At 31.0% G+C, this 19,551-nt stretch overlaps 1 protein-coding gene across 1 annotated transcript in view; it reads left to right on the top strand.

The window, feature by feature from the left end:
* The first annotated feature begins 474 nt into the window (after positions 1-474).
* Positions 475-19,551, top strand: part of ATP8B (ATPase phospholipid transporting 8B) — a 93,628-nt gene continuing 74,551 nt past the window's right edge. The window contains exon 1 of the mRNA XM_065507180.1: positions 475-852. Within this exon, the coding sequence (XP_065363252.1) occupies positions 819-852 (34 nt within the window). The 5' untranslated portion in view covers positions 475-818. The remainder of the gene's footprint in view (positions 853-19,551) is intronic.

Here is a 19,551-nt window from a genome sequence, read left to right on the forward strand (position 1 = left end):
TGGGTTTTCTTTGATTTGCTTTCAGTAGACAACATTTGTCCAAGAAACACCTGCCACATGGAGTATTATGTTGAATTGAGTCAATACTGGGCTACGATTACGATTAGTCTGAAACGCAGAAGAGCGCCACCACTTAAACCGAGACCACCTGGACTACTACATAATATTAATTATAATAATAATAACTACAATTTGTAGTAAAACAGAGCAACTTACTTTACATACACTAAAAAAATAAAACTCGGAAATTACAAAAATCTCACAAATAAAAAAAGATAAAAACAAAAAGACATTCCAATAATTTCAATTAAAATTCATATTTTGAAGTAAATAAGTTAAAAAATTAATGAAATACAAACAAGTGCTAAATTTAAAAATAAAAAATAAGAAAATAAGTCAACAAATTAAATAATTAAGTGAAAATAATCTTTATTATAAAGAAATATTATTAAATAATAAGTTGTTTGTGAAAATAATAATAATTTATTTTATAAATCGTGTTTTAAACTCTCGTATTTAAATGTGAAACAAGTGCACTTAAAGAAAATTATATTTTATATATTTATACATATAAAGAAATTTGCATATTCGTTTTATATTAAAGAAAAACTTGGCTGTTAGTTATACTACTTTATATATATTTTTTTTATCGTTATTGTTATTGCAAAAAAATTTCCTATTGCTACAAGTTCTGTTTATTTTGGAATATTTACAACTTTATACACTTCTTGAGCCAGTTGGAAGTGTGTTTTTCTTCGAATTTAGCTGAAAGCATACGTAATTTACACTCGCATATACACAACTAAATACCATCCATAATGGGAGCAAAAACTCAGCCGCAAATGCATAAAGGTGAGTAAACTTTTATAACTTTTAAGTTTTATTTTAAAAAAATATTTAAAATTTATTTCTGATTCCGTAGTATAACTAACAAAAAAGCAGCCAAAATAGGTACTTTTTTAAAATAAAAACGACTTTTTTATAAGGGTACTATTTTAAAACGGTACTTTTCTAAAAGGATACTATTTTAAAGATAATACTTTTTATAAGGATATTTTCTAACTGTTTGATAAGAGTACTTTTTTAAAATTATACTTTTTTAAAATTATACTTTTTTAAAAAGTTACTTTTTTAAAGGGTACTTTTCTAAAAGGGTACTTTTTTAAAATTGTACTTTTCAAAGGTTTTTTTTTTTTTAAAGTGTACTTTTTTGAAAGGTCACTTTTTTAAAATCGTACTTTTTTAAAATACTACTCTTTTAAAGGGTACTTTTTTAAAATGATATTTTTTTAGAATGTTACTTTTTTAAAAAGGTTCTTTTTTAAAAGAGTAGTTTTTAAAAGAGTACTTTTTTAAAATTATACTTTTTTAAAAAGGTACTTTTTTGAAAGGTTACTTTTTAAAGGCTACTTTTTAAAAGGGTACTTTTTTAAAAGGGTACTTTTTTAAAAGGGTACTTTTTTAAAAGGGTATTTTTATAAAAGGGTACTTTTTTAAAAGGATACTTTTTTGAAAGGTCACTTTTTTGAAAGGTCACTTTTTTAAAAGAATATTTTTTAGAAGGTTACTTTTTTAAAAAGGTTTTTTTTAAAAGAGTACTTTTTAAAATGGTACTTTTTTTAAAAGGTTCTTTATTAAAGGGGTACTTTTTTTAAAAGAGTACTTTTTTTAAAAGAGTACTTTTTTTAAAAGGGTATTTTTTTTAAAGGATACTTTTTAAAAGGGTGCTTTTTTAAAAAGACACTTTTTTAAAAAGGTACTTTTTTAAAAGTATACATATTTTATTAAAAAGATACTTTTTAAAAGGGTGCTATTTTAAAGGATACTTTTTTAAAAGGGCACTTTTTTTAAAGGAGTACTTTTTTTAAAAGAGTACTTTTTTTTAAAAGGGTATTTTTTTTAAAGGATACTTTTTGAAAGGGTGCTTTTTTAAAAAGGTACTTTTTTAAAAGTATACATATTTTATTAAAAAGATACTTTTTAAAAGGGTGCTATTTCAAAGGATACTTTTTTAAAAGGGTACTTTTTTTAAAGGATACTTTTTAAAAGGGTGCTTTTTTAAAGGGGTACTTTTTTGAAAGAGTATTTTTTTAAAATATACTTTTTTAAAAGGGTACTTTTTAAAAGGGTACTTTTTTAAAAGGTACTTTTTTTAAAAAAGCGGAATTTTTTCAAATTTTAAGCTTTTATTTAGAAATATTTGTGCAATATAAATTTATTATAACGAATCAAGCCTATTTCGGATACTCTTTCTAAAGTGAAGCGTATCGCAGAGAGAGCGTTCTGCATCGTTCCAAACAAATATTATTTGGACGGGACAAGGTCTAGACTAAGCGGGTGAAGCAAAACTTGCCAACCACTTCATTCTAAATACTTTTTACCAGGTATTGCATGTTTCATGTCTGGTCGCATATTCTGGGCATTTTTCGGCCCAAAATGAATCAGTTGCATTCCCTGGTCTGGCCAGATTTCAGCAGCTTATAATAGATAAGACGCGTTTGCTCCCACCAAATATAGAGTATTACCTTAGCGCCATTGATATTTGGTTTTGGTGTCAATTCGGCTTGTTGTCCGGGCTTCACCTACGATTTTTTACGCTTCAGGTTATCGTAATGGATCCATTTTTCATGTACAAAAATAGCGGTGAAGCATCATTTCGGACCTGTTAAATCATGGTTTCTCGGCTTCAATTCGTATGGTAACTAATTGCCCTGCATTTGGATGAATTCTGCTCGCAAGCGTGTTGAAATTGTTTGAGTAGTTCCCAATGAGATTAAAATTATAATGTTAATGGAGAAAGCTTCCAATTCTTGGTATTCAAACTTTTTTGGCTGGCTTGGGTGATCTTTGTCTTTCGCCTAATATTTTATGAAAACACTTTAAATTTGTTCTCTGTTTATTTGTTTGGAAGTTATGTATAAGGTAAATTCGCATATGTGGATTTCCACGGTCCAGAACGCGACATTCTTTCGCCTTTGGAGTGAAAAAGATAAAGAAATTTTAATAAAATCGTTTCTTGTGTCCATCCTTGGATTCTTGTTTCCATCTTTCGGATCTTTTTTAGAGCTTTATATACACGCAGAGAAAAAATATAGTTGGGCTTGGTTACTGTAACCATTTCAATATTGTTACAAGTTTTTTAACGATATTATAGTCACAGTAAAACATAGGTTTTGTCGATATTTGATTCCAACATAATTTAAAGCATTCAACATGGGATCCAGAACGCTACGACTGCATCTAGAAAAAGGCAAGAATCAAGGAATTGAAATTAGATTTTTTAAAGTGATAGTTGACATGTTGAAATATTTGCATTCGTTTTATTTACAAAGTTTAGTTTGATTTAGCAGGCAACATTTATAACGCGACATATTTTCCTGTCACGTTTGTAATAGGGTTTAGTGATTTCAAAAAAAACTTTATATTTATTATTCATTTATTTGTTTTACATACATTTGATATAGTGTTTTACAATAAATTTAACTGCTTAATTTCAAGTTTCTGACATCTTTACTGTTTTTACCAATGTTTTCTTGCAGGTACAAGTCTTAATATTGAATTTTTCTTTAGCATAATTTATCTACCTATCTCTCAACTTGGTATGCCTTAAAGAATAATTGTCCATTTTTTCTTTTAGCAACTAGCTATATGTTTTTACTAATTTCGATAGTTCTCTCAGTTGCTTTATTGAAATATGTTTTTAAAATTTAGTACATCTCTTTTACTTATTCTCTATTTCCGCATTGTTGCTTCACTCACATTTAGCCATCTATAATATACCATTACTACAGCGAACGTGACACAATTTTAAAATGTTTAGTGTAACTAAACTTTTTTTTAGTTAAAACCACACAATTTTGTGTTGAATTTAAATGTTCAGCCACTTGATTAGAACGATCGTGGAGTATTGTTTGTAGGTATAAGAACGCGACATGATCGCCCTAGACTTCTCTCATTGAGTTGTTTGAAGTCATAGGTTTATGAGGACAAAGCCGAGAGAGTGAGTGAGTAAATTCTTAATGCCGGAAGATGTATAATACTAGTTTTGAATGAAAAGATATAAGTTTAACATTCATTGTTGCCTTCAAAGTCGGAAAATATAATAGGCTTTACTTGGCATTGATTAATAAATACTCTACCTTTAAACAAGGTTGGGATTAATACGCACATTGAAATATTGCTATAAATATGCATAAATATTAGTTTATATCATATAAAAGATCTTGAAACAATATAACAGCACTCTAATTTGTTTTAAGATAAAACTTCATTGCTTACAACTTTTTTCATTTAACTCAACTTTTTTACATAATTACTTACATTTCGAAAGTATTTCAATACAATATTCATTTTTAATAAAAACAAAACATGAATATAATTGCTTGTATTGAATAGAGAACAAAAAAAAACGGCTTTAATAATTTATTTAAATGCAAATCTGGTTAAGTGTAATTAATATGATTAAATATATGAAATGGAATATTTAATACGACTAAAGCAATGACGACTATTCAATTAGATAAAGCACGAATCTGCGTATAAACGTTCATAGTTCGTTTGTACTTATATACTTGTTATTTGCTTTATTCTATACGATTATAAACATTAATTAATTTATTTATGTAAATAAGTCTCTATACAATAAATAGACATGTTGTATTGGCATGTAAATATTCAACTGAAGAAAGTATAACTGAACGTTTGAATGAATGAAAATGTCAAATTCACTAAATCACCAGTTAACTAATGTAAGTATTGAACCAAAAGTCCCAGGTGGTTTATCGTAGCGTAGTTAATTTTTTGTTTTTTTCCTTGTTTTTTTATGTATGTTTGTATTTAGAATACAGTATAAATAGTTAGTATACTCGTACTATAATGTGTTTGTGCTAAACTAGATTGTTGATTTAGAAAAAATAAAATACTCACACTGTGCCATTCATATTGCCCTATATTCATATAAATCTATGGAATAGGTAATAGTGTGACTAGTATTAAATGATACACTATGTGAATTGCAACCTCTTATTAACAATATCTACAACATTATGACGTACAGGTATAGCAACTTCATATGGGAATTTCTACTGTCCAGAACGCGACATTCTTACGCCTTTGAAGTGTAAAAATAAAGAAATCTTAGGAAAAATTTGTTCTGGTTTCCATTTTCCGTTAGCATTATGTTATGTGATCTCGAACGCTACAAAAAATAGAAAAATGCAAAAATCATCGAATTGAAGTATAATTTTTGAAAGCGATGTGGCTTTTTGTTGTTGTTTTGGGAAAATATTTATTTTTGTTTTTTTTTTTACAACCTTTAATATAATTTAGCACGCGACATATTTTTCCGCAAGGTTTCTAATAATTAATTTCAATGTTCGTGTTTATTATCTATTGGTTTATGGACATACTATTTATGTAGTGCTTCATTAACTCTTTAGCTAAGCCCACTCGCAATTTCGGATATTCTGTTCTAAAGTGAAACGTATCCCAGAAAGAGCGTTCGGCATTGAGCGAAACAAATATGTAGTAGTGGGACGGGGCCAGGTCTGGACTATAGGGCGGGTAAAAAAAAACTTCCCAACCACATCATTCTAAATACTTTTTAACAGGTATTGGCTTGTCATGATGGAATATTACGGTTTCATGCCTGGCCGCATATTCAGGGCATTTTTCGTCCAATACTCGCTTCAAAGTACAGGTTCCCTGTGATGGTCTGGTTAGATTTCAGCAGCTCATAATAGATAGGATCCTTTTGCTTCTTGGATATTTTGCTTTGGTATCGATTCGGCTGGTTTTCCCGACTTCTCTTATGCTTCGGGTTATCGCAATGGATCTATTTTTCATCACAAGTTATTAATCAGTGCAAAAATGATTTTCTTTTATAGCGTTCAAGCATTATTTCGGACATGCAAAATCGTCTTTCAAGATCTCTCGGCTTCAATTCGCATGATACCCTATTTCCCTGCTTTGGATGAATGAAATTGCTGCTTAAATAGCTCCAAATGATCTTCCGAGTTCTTGTTGAGTTTGATAACAATCTACATGGAGTAATGCCTTCAATTCTTGGTCTTCAAACTATTTGGGCAGGCCTGGGCGATCTTTGTCTTCCATGTCAAAATCACCGCTTCTGAACCGTACAAACCATCTCACGCACGTCGAAAGCAATGGAACACATTCACCATAAGCTTTGGTGAGCAATCGATGAGCTTCAGCTGCACTTTTGTTTTAAATTAAAGAAGTAATCCAGAACTTCCTGAAATTCGAAATATTCGAAGCAAAAACACAGCAATTTTTTCCTATTTCGATTGAGAAGACGCCTTGAATTCTTAGCTGTTTTATAGAAATATTCTTTATAATTTAGTGGATTTCCTTTATTTTTTTCCGCATTGTTTTTTTTGTACAATGAAACACTTATGATAGTGAACTAGACACACTTTGAAAAATTTAAATAATATACATATTTTGTGTGACTTTGTTTAGTCAAAGCCACACAATTGTGATTTGAACTAAAATTGTTAGCAACTTGATTACAGCGATGATGGAGTACTGATAACAAATTATGTTTAAGCTACAAGAACGTGACACACAATTTTGCTTTGAACTAATGTTGTCAGCAACTTGATTACAACAATGACCGAGTACTGACAACAAACTATGATTAAGCAACAAGAACGTGACATAAGAACATTAATGAAATTAAATTAATTATCATTCCAGGTGGTCATTTTAGTAGAAATTTCCATATTCTTTCATATCTTATGAACAAGCCCCTTGTTGTACCTTGACCCAGATATTTTAAAACTAAAACTGGTCCCTTTTCCCAAGAATTGAATCATGGAATTAGTTCTGAGTCAGTTTCCTTCCCTCTAGGGGCTTTTGTGACCAATCTTATGTTTATTAGCTTGTCTTCTAACATTTTTGTTACACTGCTGTCAACTTCTTATAGACGCCACAAGATTGTTGTGTGTAAGTAATCGAAAATAATAACAATGTTATTATTTTGAACAGAAAAGAGTTTTATTTTTCTTATTTTCCCTCTCTCTTTGTCGCATGAATAAGTAGTTTTTTTTCCGATTATTTGTCGTTTGTTTTTTGGTCTGGAACCCATTAAAAGTAAATTTAATATTTATTTTAATGTTTATGTACACTTCAATGTGATTTATTTATATTTTTTCCGTAATTTTACACTCGAAAAATTAAACATGAATAAGTTTACTTGGTCTAAATTATATTTTGCTTTGCAGTTTTCAATTATTAATAAGTTATATTCGACAGTGCCAAATCTTGAATTTTGTATAACCACCATAAATATGTGGGTAAATTTTTTGGTGTTCCAGAATGCTACAAAAAATTTCACACGTTTTCGACTGCTTCTTGAGAATTCTGCGAATTGTAATTTAATTTTTTAAAGCAGTTTTATTTAAAGCTAAAGTAGAATAATGTGGCTTTCTGTATTATTTAAACCTTTAGTATAATTTAGCACGCGACATATTTTGTCTGCAAGCAATTTCATTATATTATTTATTTACGTTTTACGGAGCAACATTTCTAGACTTTAACTTATATACATTACTGACATTTTCGAGCGTAATTTAATAACTCTCATTCATACATACCTGGAAGTATGAGGCAAATGTGCCTTATTTTGTTGCTATATTAATGTTGCTGTTGCCATTGTGTTGGCCCAGAGTGTAAAGTAACCAACACTCAGGGAACACAATAAGGAAAAAAATCATGACCTAATAAACATGAAACTATGTATAGTCCAAATACAAAAAATAAAATAAACATTAAACTAATGAGTTCAAAGTTAATGGCGAATATAACAAAATAAATAGAATAAATTAGATGAGTGTTAAGAGTGTTAAGTCATAATACTAGTTGGACATAAAACTTAAAAATTAAACCTTAACATAATGAAAACCAAATTACATAATTGTTTTGTAAGTAAGTACCTATTTTAAATTAAGACCGCGCAAATTAAACATTAATGTGGCCACAAACAAACTGTACCTGACGCTGACCCTACAAATCAACCAAATGTCCATTCCCAATTGAACAAATAATAATAAAAACAAATGAATACACAATTTGGGTCAAGGTTACTTGAATGGAATATGAATACTGGCCACTAAGTAGTACTTACTGACACATTTATTACCTTCTTTTTTAATAAGTTTTATTGGCTAAAAGGAGTGTGTAAAACCAGAAGTGTTAAGTTTCTTAAATTAATTATAAATTTAAATAAGTTTTTCTTAAAGAAATCTTAATCAAAGATTTGTTAACAAAAGGTTTTTAAAGGAAATCGTTTTGTTGTAGATGTAATCATAGAGAAATTACATATAGAGCGGAATCTAGGAAAAAACTGAAACAAAAAAATTACTCAAAATCATTCACATATTTTTTAATAATTAATTTTTACCCTTAGGTTTTTGACATCCGAGTTAGGTCTTTGACTGAACAGTTTCCGATCTATGTCTATTTCTCTATGATCAAGGGTTTGCTTGAAATTGTAGGCATTTTACCAATTGAAATTAGTTTAATGAAATTTACTTTAAATTTAATTTTTTAGTTACAGGAGTTAGGCAGACTTGTTTGTCATGTTGTAAGCACATGAAATTTAGTTTTATCACAAACTCTTTTCTCAAGCTTTATTATTATTATTAATTATACACTGAGTGTCAATTTAATGGAAACTTTTTTGAAAAACAATATTCCGTAATTTTAGTTTTCAAAAACAAAATATGTAAGGACTGAGATCGAAAAATTCTTAACACAAGTTTTTCATTAAAACTTTTAACCCAACTATTATTTGATTTTTTTGATCAAGTTACCTCTGTAAAGCATGTCAGTTATTATGTTTAATATCAACTATGTTCATTTGTTCTTAACCCTCCGTTAGTCGCAATCATTTTCAATCGAGACTAGTCGCAATGTATCAAATTGCTATCAATAAAAGAAAGGCTCGTTTACTCTTAACTTTTTATTTCAAAAACATAAAAACAATCTTAAATGCAATGTATTTTAAAAGAGTAATATAAAAAAATTGCAGTAAAAATATTATTTTATCAAAAAATTGCTTAAAATTTAGGGTGATTAAAAAAATTTACAATAAAAAAATGTTTGCCTGTATCAACCACATCTGTTGCGAGTAACGAAGGGTTAATCTGATTAAAATGAGTGACGAGAGAAAAGTGCGTATTAAAATTATTAAATATTTTCAACAAAACCCAACATGGTCCTACAAAAAGTTGGCCAAACAATCAAAGGTCTGCCGTCAAATGTTATTAAACAGTATCGAGAGAACTTGTCCGTTGATAGAAAACCTGGTTCAAGTAGAAGGAATGGAAATAGAAAGCGTTTTCAAAAGAGCTCCCAACACATACTCCAATGCCGGTTTAAAAACATACAAGGCTCAAAAAGTTGCTGACAGGAACTCTTCTAAAAATTTAGAGCACAAAGACAGAGCACGGAAATTGAAGTCAAATTTTATACAAAAAATATACCTGCTGCATAATGGATGTTTCGGGCGTATGGAAAATTTTTCGCAGTTTCCGGGTCAATATTTATACCCTACACCACCATAGTGGGGAGGGTATAATGCGTTTGTACAGATGTTTGTAACGCCCAAAAATATTAGTCTAACACCCACCTTAAAGTATACCGATCGACTTAGAATCACTTTCTGAGTCGATTAAACGATGTCCGTCCGTCCGTCTGGTCGGCTGGCTGGCTGGCTGTCCATGTAAACCTTGTGCGCAGAGTACAGATCGCAACTTTGAAGATATTTCGATGAAATTTGGTACATATTATTTTTTCGTCTCAAGGACCAAGCCTATTGAAACTGGCTGAAATCGGTCCATTATTTCACCTAGCCTCCATACAAATGTTCTCCCGAAATTGGACTTTATCGGTCATAAATGTTTAATTTATATATGTATCTCCACAAATTCCGCTCCAAATAAGTTTTATATACACAAAATTCATGTCACCAAATTTTGTTATGATCGGTCCATAATTAGTCATAGCTCCCATATAGACCCGCTTCCGAAAATCACTTTAACGTGCATAAATAGCTTAAAAATGTTGGTATACTCACAAAATTCAACATAGTAAACTTTCATATAGACATAAATCACACTACCTAATTTCATGGTGATCGGTCCATAATTGGTCATAGTCCCATATAAGGCCCACTTCCGAAAATCACTCAAAAATATAAATTATTGAAATTTTAAAAGAAAAATGTTTTTGCTCTTTTAATTAGTATAGGGTATTATATGGTCGGGCTTGACCGACCATACTTCCTTACTTGTTTTATGTTACTGATGTTCGAGGGTATTTTAGAGAAAAGTTTAGAACACAAAAACATTTTTGGCAAAAAGTTCTTGGTATAGTAATCAATATGCAGTTGCGGCAAAAGAAGCCAAACATTCGCTACAAAGGGCTCAATAAATACCGAAATTTATATCAAGAAATGTTTAAAAAATAGGATGCTTCCATTCATAAGACTTCTTAATGTCTCCACTTATTAATGGCCTGATTTGACATCCTGTCACTCTATAAATTTCAAAGTTTTTCGGTATTATTGGGTTATGATGGCGTATCTTTGAACGCGTTTTTTTTTAATAACTTATATGTCCTTTTGATGGGTACATATCTGTTATTTATTCTAACTTAGTTATTGAACATGACAGTGTAAACAAAGGGTCATATGCGGGAAGTTTTGCTTTACTTCTTTAATTTGAAAACCAGGGCTGTGAAGCACATCGATTGCTTATGGTGAAAGTGTTTCATCGGTATCAACATGCGAGAGATAGCCCAGGCCAGCCAAAAAAGTTTGAAGACCAAGAATTGGAGGCATTAATCCATGAAGATAATAGCCAAACACAACCAGAGCTTCCATAAGCATTGGGAGCTACTCAAGCAGCAATTTCAAAACGTTTGCGAGCAGCTGGATTCATCCGAAAGCAGGGGAATTGGGTACCATACGAATTGAAGCTGAGAGTCCTTGAAAAACGATTTTGTATGTCCGAAATTAAGTTTAAACGCTATAAAAGAAAATTATTTTTAAATCATTACTAGCGATGAAAAATGGATCCACTACTATAATCCGAAGCGTAAGAGATCGTATGTGATGCCCGGCCAACCAGCCGATTCTACACCAAATCCAAATATCCATGGTGCCAAGGTAATTCTCTCTATCTATTATGAGCTGCTGAACTCTCACCAGACCATCACTGGGAACTTGTACCGAACGCAACGCCAGTCATGAATTCGCAATACTCCATCATGACAACACTCGGCTACATGTTTCAATACCTGTTAAAAAGTATATAGAATGAAGTGGTTGGAAAGTTTTGCCTCACCCGCTTTATAGTCTAGATCGTGCCCCGTTCAAGAAAAACTATTTGTTTCATTGTAGAATCCTCTCTCTGGGATACGCTTTACACCGATATTGGTTTGATTCGTTCTTGGCCTCAAAAGATGAGCAGTTATTTAGCCTCGGAAAAATTTCCCGGTATTTTTTTTAGAAATTTTATTCCGGATTTTTCGGGAATTTCTTTAAACGATTTCTTCTTAAAGTTACAATATTAAGAATTGTTATGGTTGCTAAATTTGTTGCTAATAGAATGATTCTATTATATCCATACATTTTTGCCAGCAACAGATTGTAAAGAAGCATTGCGCTAGAGAGAATAATAACAATAATCGTGGTTTAAATTTTTTTTATATACAATCTGATTTGAAAAATTTCTCTTTCGCAACGAACTTTGGTTTTCCAGATTTAACTTTTTCAGTGTTCAAACGATTTTTTAGTTTCCTCCCGGGAAATTAGGAGCCCTACACCCGAACCCTACAAGCCGATTCGATATCAAAGTCAAATATCCATGGCGCAAAGGTAATTCTCTCTGTATTTGGTGGGATCAAAAGAGTCCTATCTATTATGAGCTAATGAAATCTGGTCAGACCATCAAATGGAACCTGTAACGACCGCAACTGATTCGTTTGAAGCGAGCATTTGCCAAAAAAAATGCCCAGTATATTCAACCAGACATGAAACTGTAATATTCCATCATGACAACGCTCGGCCACATGTTGCAATAAATGTTAAAAAATATTTAGAAAGAAGTGGTTGGGAAGTTTTGCCTAACCCGTGTTATAGTCCAGACCATGCTCCGTCCGACTACTATTTATTTCGATCGATGCAGATCGCTCTCACTGGTATACGCTTCACTTTGGAACAGAGTATCTGAAGTTGTCTTGATTCGTTCTTGACCTTAAAACGTGAGCAGTTCTTTTAGCTCGGAAACCATATGTTGCCAGAAAGACGTTAAAAAGTCATAGCTAACAATGGCCAATACTTTGAATAAATTTATATTGTACAAATGTTTCAAAATAAAAGCTAAACATTTGAAAAAGTCCTGCATTTTTAAGTCATACACCCAATATTAATTGAATATATGGAAAAGTTTCCATTTGATTGTCACCAACTGTATACTCTTTTCAAACTTAATTTTTTTTAATTATATATGACCATTAACATGATTTCAACAATAATTTAAGCAATCATTCATTCAATCATCATTGATCACAATTTGATTGCTCATAGTTGCTCAAAAACACACACATAAGTCCACAAATGACAAGTTAGGTATGTATGTAGATTATACACAATGAAACCCAAAACAAATAGAGCGAAAAATCTGTCATTTGAAATAATTAAACAATGTAATGATTTGAGAAAATTGAAACCAAATGAAATATAATCCCAATAATTGTGCGAATCTAGAAAAAAAAAACCAGCAAAGTAATGACTAAAAAAACATCATTATTAATTATTTCAAAATGTCGTTATATGTAACAGGAAATAACAATTTTTTTTGCTCAACGTCTTGTTTACATATTGTATCTAATCATTTTTGCAGAAATTTCTGTTTTTTCTGTGATATTTTGTTTAAATTACAAATTTACTTACAAATATTATTTAAATATTGAGTGTGTATAAAAGTACAGAAACAAAAAAAGTCTTGTTGACCATATTTTGCATATATGTATGTATATTAGTTATTGTTAATAGTATTTCTGTTGTTGTGTTTTTTTTTTATTGTACAATTCAAAGTGAGCGAATGAATGAATGATGACTCACTCTATTCCACACTATAGTACATGACCGATTCGACTTCAGCGTAAACAATGAACTCGCTTAAAGTTTAAATCTATGAATATGAACGATGCACAGTGGGGGTGATCGCAGAGAAATGTGTGCTTACTAAACTATTGGAGTGATTCAGTTTTTTTAATAGGTATATGACTTAAAAATGCATGATTTTTAAAATGTTTAGCTTTTATTTTGAAACATATGTACAATATAAATTTATTCAATGTATTTGCCATTGTTAGCTATGACCTTTTCCCATCTTTCCGACAACATATGGATTCCAAGTAGAGTGTCCAAAAAACCGGCATTTTTAAAATTGCCGGTTTTTTGTCAGTTTTTTAAACAGGCTTCCGGTTTAACCGAAAAAGTGTGTTTTTGAAAAAACCGGTTTTGATTATTGTCTTTTAAAAAAACCTGTTAAACGGCTTCGTATTTTGTCTTCAAAAAAAGCCGGTTAACCGGTTTAAATTAAATTTGTATTTAATATGTATGTAATATGTTTGAATGAGCTTTAGAAAATATATTTCATTAAAACCGGTTAACCGTCTCACAAAAACCGGTTTGTCAAAAACCCGAAAAGTTAAAAAACCGAAACCGGTAGAGTTTACAAAGATGAAAAAACCGGTTGACCGGTTTTCGGTTTTGGATACTCTAATTCCAAGCCAAAAGAACCATCTTTTGAGGCCAAGGACGAATCAAGACAATTTCTGATACTCTGTTCTAAGGTAAAGCGTAGCCCAGAGAGAGCGTTCTGCAGCGATCGAAACAAATAGTAGTGGGACGGGGCATGGTCTGGATTATAAGGCGGTTGGGACAAAACTTCCCAACCACTTCATTCTAAATAGGTTTTAATAGATATTGCATAATGTGGCCGAGCGTTGTCAAGATGGAATATTACGGTTTCATGTCTGGCCGCATATTCTGGTCGTTTTTCGGCAAATGCCCCCCGCTTCAAACGAATCAGTTGCGTTCGGTACAGGTTCCCTGTGATGGTCTGGCCAGATTTCAGCAGCTCATATTATATAGGACCCGGTTGAGACAAAACTTACCAACCACTTCATTCTAAATAGGTTACAGATATTGCAACATGAGGCCTAGCGTTGTCATGATGTAATATTACTGTTTCATGTCTGGCCGGATAATCTGGGCGTTTTTCGGCAAATGATCGCTTCAAACTAATCAGTTGCGTTCGGTAAAGGTTACATGTGATGGACTGGCCAGATTTCAGCAGCTCACATTAGATAGGACCATTTTGCTCCCACCAAATACAGAGCATTACTTTATCAAAATGGAAATTTGGCTTTGGTGCTGATTCGGGTGGTTGGCCGGGCTTTACATACGATCTCTTCCACTTCGGGTTATCTTAACTTTTGATGTCAAGTAATGATTCGGTGCAAAAATAATTTTTTGTTTTTATAGCGTTGAAGCAGCATTTCAGACGTGCAAAATCGTCTTTCGTGGTCTCTCGGCTTCAATTCGTATGGTACCCAATTTCCCTGCTTTTGGATGAATCTTGCTGTTTGCAAACGTTTTGAAATTGCTGAAATTGCTGCCAATGATTTTGGAAGCACTTGTTGAGTTTTAAAAAAATCTTAATGGAATAATGTCTCTTATTCTGGCCTTCAAACTTTTTAGGCTGGCCTGGGCGATCTTTATCTATACCCATGGAACACATTCACCATAAGCTTTGTTGAGCAATCGGTGTCGTTTCAGCGTCAGTTTTTTTTCAAATTTGTTGGCACAATATTCATCATTTTCGAAGCAAAAAAAAAAACTTGTTTACACTATAATGTTCAATAACTAAGTGAGAATAAATGACAGATAAGTTCCCTTCAAAATGACTTATAAGTCATTAAAAACAAAAACTGAGTTCAAAAGATGCCCAATTAATTGAAATGAATTAGGAACTTTTGATTTAATGTAAAATTTGTAAAATGCATGAAATTTTATCATAAAATGTTCCGATGTCGAAAGAAAAATGAGTCGAAAATATTAATATGAAAAACACTCAGTTTTATAAATACTTTCGAATAGTTTTCCTACAACTTTGTTTCAATCAGTTTTCTTTCGACATCGTAAAACAGGCCTTTAATCATCTATGAGTAAATAATATGCAAACATTACTTTTATTGGGCATTTTATTTCAATATTTAATTTTTTTCAAAATATTTCTGACCCAATAAAATGTGCAATCCGATTTAGGTGAAATTTTCAGTATTTGGTTTTAGGTGGAGGAGAAAAATGTTGGTCCTTGAGAGGATCGAAAAAAGTGTAAAATAACTAGATTATGAAGAATTTGTGATCATAATTATAAAAATATTTGTTCATATTAATCATAATTTAGTTGCAGTTAGAATAAAGCAAACGTTACAATCATGTAATTATGAAATACAAAACTAGTTTTATATCACTTCTCTGCCGTCTATTATTATCATTGGTTTTCGAAAATTGGACCCACTGTGCACCGTATGTTTAACATTTATGAGGTCTGGAACACGTTCTGTTAAGAAATTGATATGCGTATTTAATAAAACATTTATTTCAGTTTTATTTTTACTGTTTAGCTTTTGTACATACCTATAAATATTTTTCAATATATTCATAGCTCGTATATGTAAGTACACATGTACTTAAATTTTAATTTTTTGAACAGAAAAAATGCATGATTTTATACGGATAATACGAGGTTTATAACATAACTTTTTTGCCAAACTATTGTACAAACAAGAAAGATTTTGTTTCTTACATTAATATTTGTGTTACAAATTAATTCTACGAAATTAATGATGCTTTAGCGAGAAAATTAGAATGATACATATTTATTTGATTTATTGTATTAATAAAAAGTTTTCTTAGAAATTTTTTTTTTAAAGTCTAATAAAAATAACTTATTTAAGTAACACAATACTTTCGTTTATAACCCTCGTATATACAAAAGCAATAATATCCAATAAATCAAAACTTGAAATATTAAATTTGTATTCGTTTTAGTTATCTATAAATAGCTTCGTCCTCTCAGGGGTATAATAATTATTAATGAATAACGAGTACTCGCTCGCACTACACATTGACATTTGACATGGAAACACGGACATAAATTCGAAACTTGGGATTTCTAAATATAAAAAAGTATGAAGTTAAATAAAACCAAGAAGTACTTAATTAAATAATAAAGTATGTTTTTAATGTTGTCAAAAATCCACACACTGAAATTAATGTTAGTTAGTAGCCTTGATTGAAATTACGCTTTTGTCATATATGGGCATTTCCACGATAAAAAGTACTATATATCAGATTATATGTCAGCCATTACCAAACTACTTCTAAGTAATGCAAACGGTATGAACTTGACATTTAAAAGTAAGTTGTTCCAGTAATTGCGAGTCATTACCAAATTTGTGTTGGGTGGTTTTCGATTGTATTTAGAGCAAGTAAGAGAGCTATATTCGGCTGTGCCGAATCTTATATACCCTTCACCAAATTATAATTTAAAATAAATTTGTTTAAATATTTTTAGGTAAACAAAATTTATTTTTTTTTAATTGTTTTTCAAAAAAAAATTTTTTTTTTAAACAAGTTCATACCGTTTGGAAAAAAAATTTATGACAAAAAAAATTTTTGATGAAAAAAAAATTCGGGTTAAAAAATATTTTTCCCGATTTTGACCCATTGTAGGTCCAACTTACTATAGCCTTATCTACATCGTTGCAATGGACTTTGAAATATCTATCATTAGATATCTATATTGTCTATATTAATGACTTAGTAATCCAGATATAGATCAAAAATAGGTAAAAAATCGAGGTTGTTCCGGTTTTTTGCTCATATCTCCGTTATTTATGGACCGATTTTGTTGATTTTAAATAGCAAGCATGTCTGACAGATTTGGATACCAAAGATATATGGGGTCTTCAGAAAATTGATTTCAACAGACAGACGGACATGGCTTAATCGACTCCGCTATCTATAAGGATCCAGAATATATATACTTTATAGGGTCGGAAATGAAAAATGTAGAAATTACAAACGGAATGACAAACTTATATATACCCTTCTCACGAAGGTGAAGGGTATAAAACCGCATAAATAAAAGAATTTTTAGATAATTTTTTAGAGCAACTTTTTTTTAAATACAGTCCAGTCGTATGATTTAGCACGCGACATTTATAAGGCATCATATTATTCCGCTACAATATTTTTCATAATTTTGAATCACAATTATTTTGACTGATTTTTTTTAATTATCTACTAACTGTTTTCATACATTGTATGTATTTAAATAATAATAATATGACTTTGAATATAATGTTTAATCCGTCCATAAATTATTTTAATGGTATGTCTTTTTTTAATTGCTACTTTAATGCTGTTCAATGAGCGATATGTATTAAAATGACAAATGTTAGTAACACGTGTTGAATAGGGCTGCTCATTCCCTAAATAATAACCATTAATGAATATATATCGCTACACACATATAAACATAAATATAAATATAAACTATATGAATGTATGTATATCAAAATCAAGTAAATAATTGCCGGCGTTGAGAAATTGCATTAACAAATTGCCAAAACGTTTAAGAAATTAAAAACTATTATACTTTTGGTATTAAAAGCTCTTGTCTAAAGCAAAAGCTTATTTAGCAACTCTTAGAAAATTGTATGCTCTTTTTTATACAGTTATAAAAACATATTTTCTCTCTCGGCTACAGACAAAGTTACCAGACTGCAGAATTTGTAGACTCAACGAACAATTTCTGGGGAAACAATGAATTTTCTTGGAATTTTACATGAATTTGAGGCCATAAATAAAATATAGTATCTTTTATATAATACTAGTTCGCTCGGTAGCATTTACTAATGTTAGTTCTTCAACCCTGCCTGTTCTTATTTATTTGCAAATAAAATATCTAAATTTGTACTGCATACTTTAGGGGCTTTTTTATTAGAGTTGACTGGACTCAAAAAAACAGGTTTTAGCCGTAATTTTTTTTCTTTACAAACCATCTCCTGAAAATTTCGAATCAAATAAAAAAAAATCAGCCAAATCGCTCCAGCCGTTCTCACGTGATAACATTACATACATGGACCATTTCATTTTTATATATATAGATAAATTATATAATGTAATAAAACTACATCGATGATACTTTGATAATCATGAACATTTTTAATTCTTTTTTTCACTGTTCAAAATTGCAAAATGTAAGAAATTAGCCTCAAATAAAACTATTGGGTGTATGACTTAAAAATTAGGGGTTTACAATAGATGATGTATCTTCTGAAAGTTTCTGATAACTTATATGTAATTTTGAAGGGTACATATCTCTCATTTATTCTCGAATTTTGTGACATCAAAGCGTCATGTGCGGGAAGTTTTGATTTACTTCTTTAATTTGTAAAAAGGTGCAGATGAAGCACATCGATTGCTGGATGTGTTTCAACGTTCGAGACATGGTTTGTTCGGTTCAGAAGTGGTGATTTTGACACGGAAGACAGTGATCGCCCAGGCCTGCCAAACAAGTTTGAAGACCTAGTAGGCATTTACTCCATGATGATTGTTGTAAAACTCAACAAGAAAGCAGAGAAATTTAAAAACGATTTTGCATGTCCGAAATTATGTTTGAAGCCTATAAAAGAAAATCATTTTTGCACCGAATCATTACTTGTGATGAAAAATGGATCCATTACGATAACCCGAAGCGTAAGAGATTGTACATAGCGCTAAGGAAATACTCTGTATTTGGTGGGAGCACGAGAGTCCTATCAGTTATGAGCTCCTGATATCTGGCCATACCATCACAGGGAACCTATACCGAACACAACTGATTCGTTTGAAGCGAGCATTGAGCGAAAAGCGCCCAGACATGAAACTGTAATATTCATTCCATCATGACAACGCTCGGCCACATGTTGTTTTGCCTTATCCGCCTTGTAGTCCAGACCCTACACTGTTCGACTACTATTTGTTTCGATCGATGTAGAACTCACTCTTTTGAATACGCTATCCAAAGTTCTTTATGTTTCTAAAGCCAACAAATAGAAAGCATTTTCAAAAGTGCTCCAAACACATCCGGATAGCTCAGTACTCGGACTATTTGGTACGAAAAGTTAAAGCCAATGCAGGTTTAAAAATTTCGAGGCCAAAGACGGAGCACGGAAATTGAAGTCAAATTTTATAAAAAACGTATGTTCTGCTTTCGGTTTGTTTATGTTGCTGATGCTGAGGGAATGTTGTAGAAAAGTTTAGAACCCAAAAGCAGAACATTTTCCCAAAAAGTTCTTGGTGTGGCAAGCAATATGCAGTTGCGGCAAAAGAAGCCAAACATTTTTTCAAAGTGCTCTATAAATACCGATATTTACTTCAAGGCATGTTTACAAAAGAGG

The sequence above is a fragment of the Calliphora vicina genome, chromosome 4 (assembly GCF_958450345.1).
Source record: "Calliphora vicina chromosome 4, idCalVici1.1, whole genome shotgun sequence".
Taxonomy (NCBI): Eukaryota; Metazoa; Arthropoda; class Insecta; order Diptera; family Calliphoridae; genus Calliphora; species Calliphora vicina.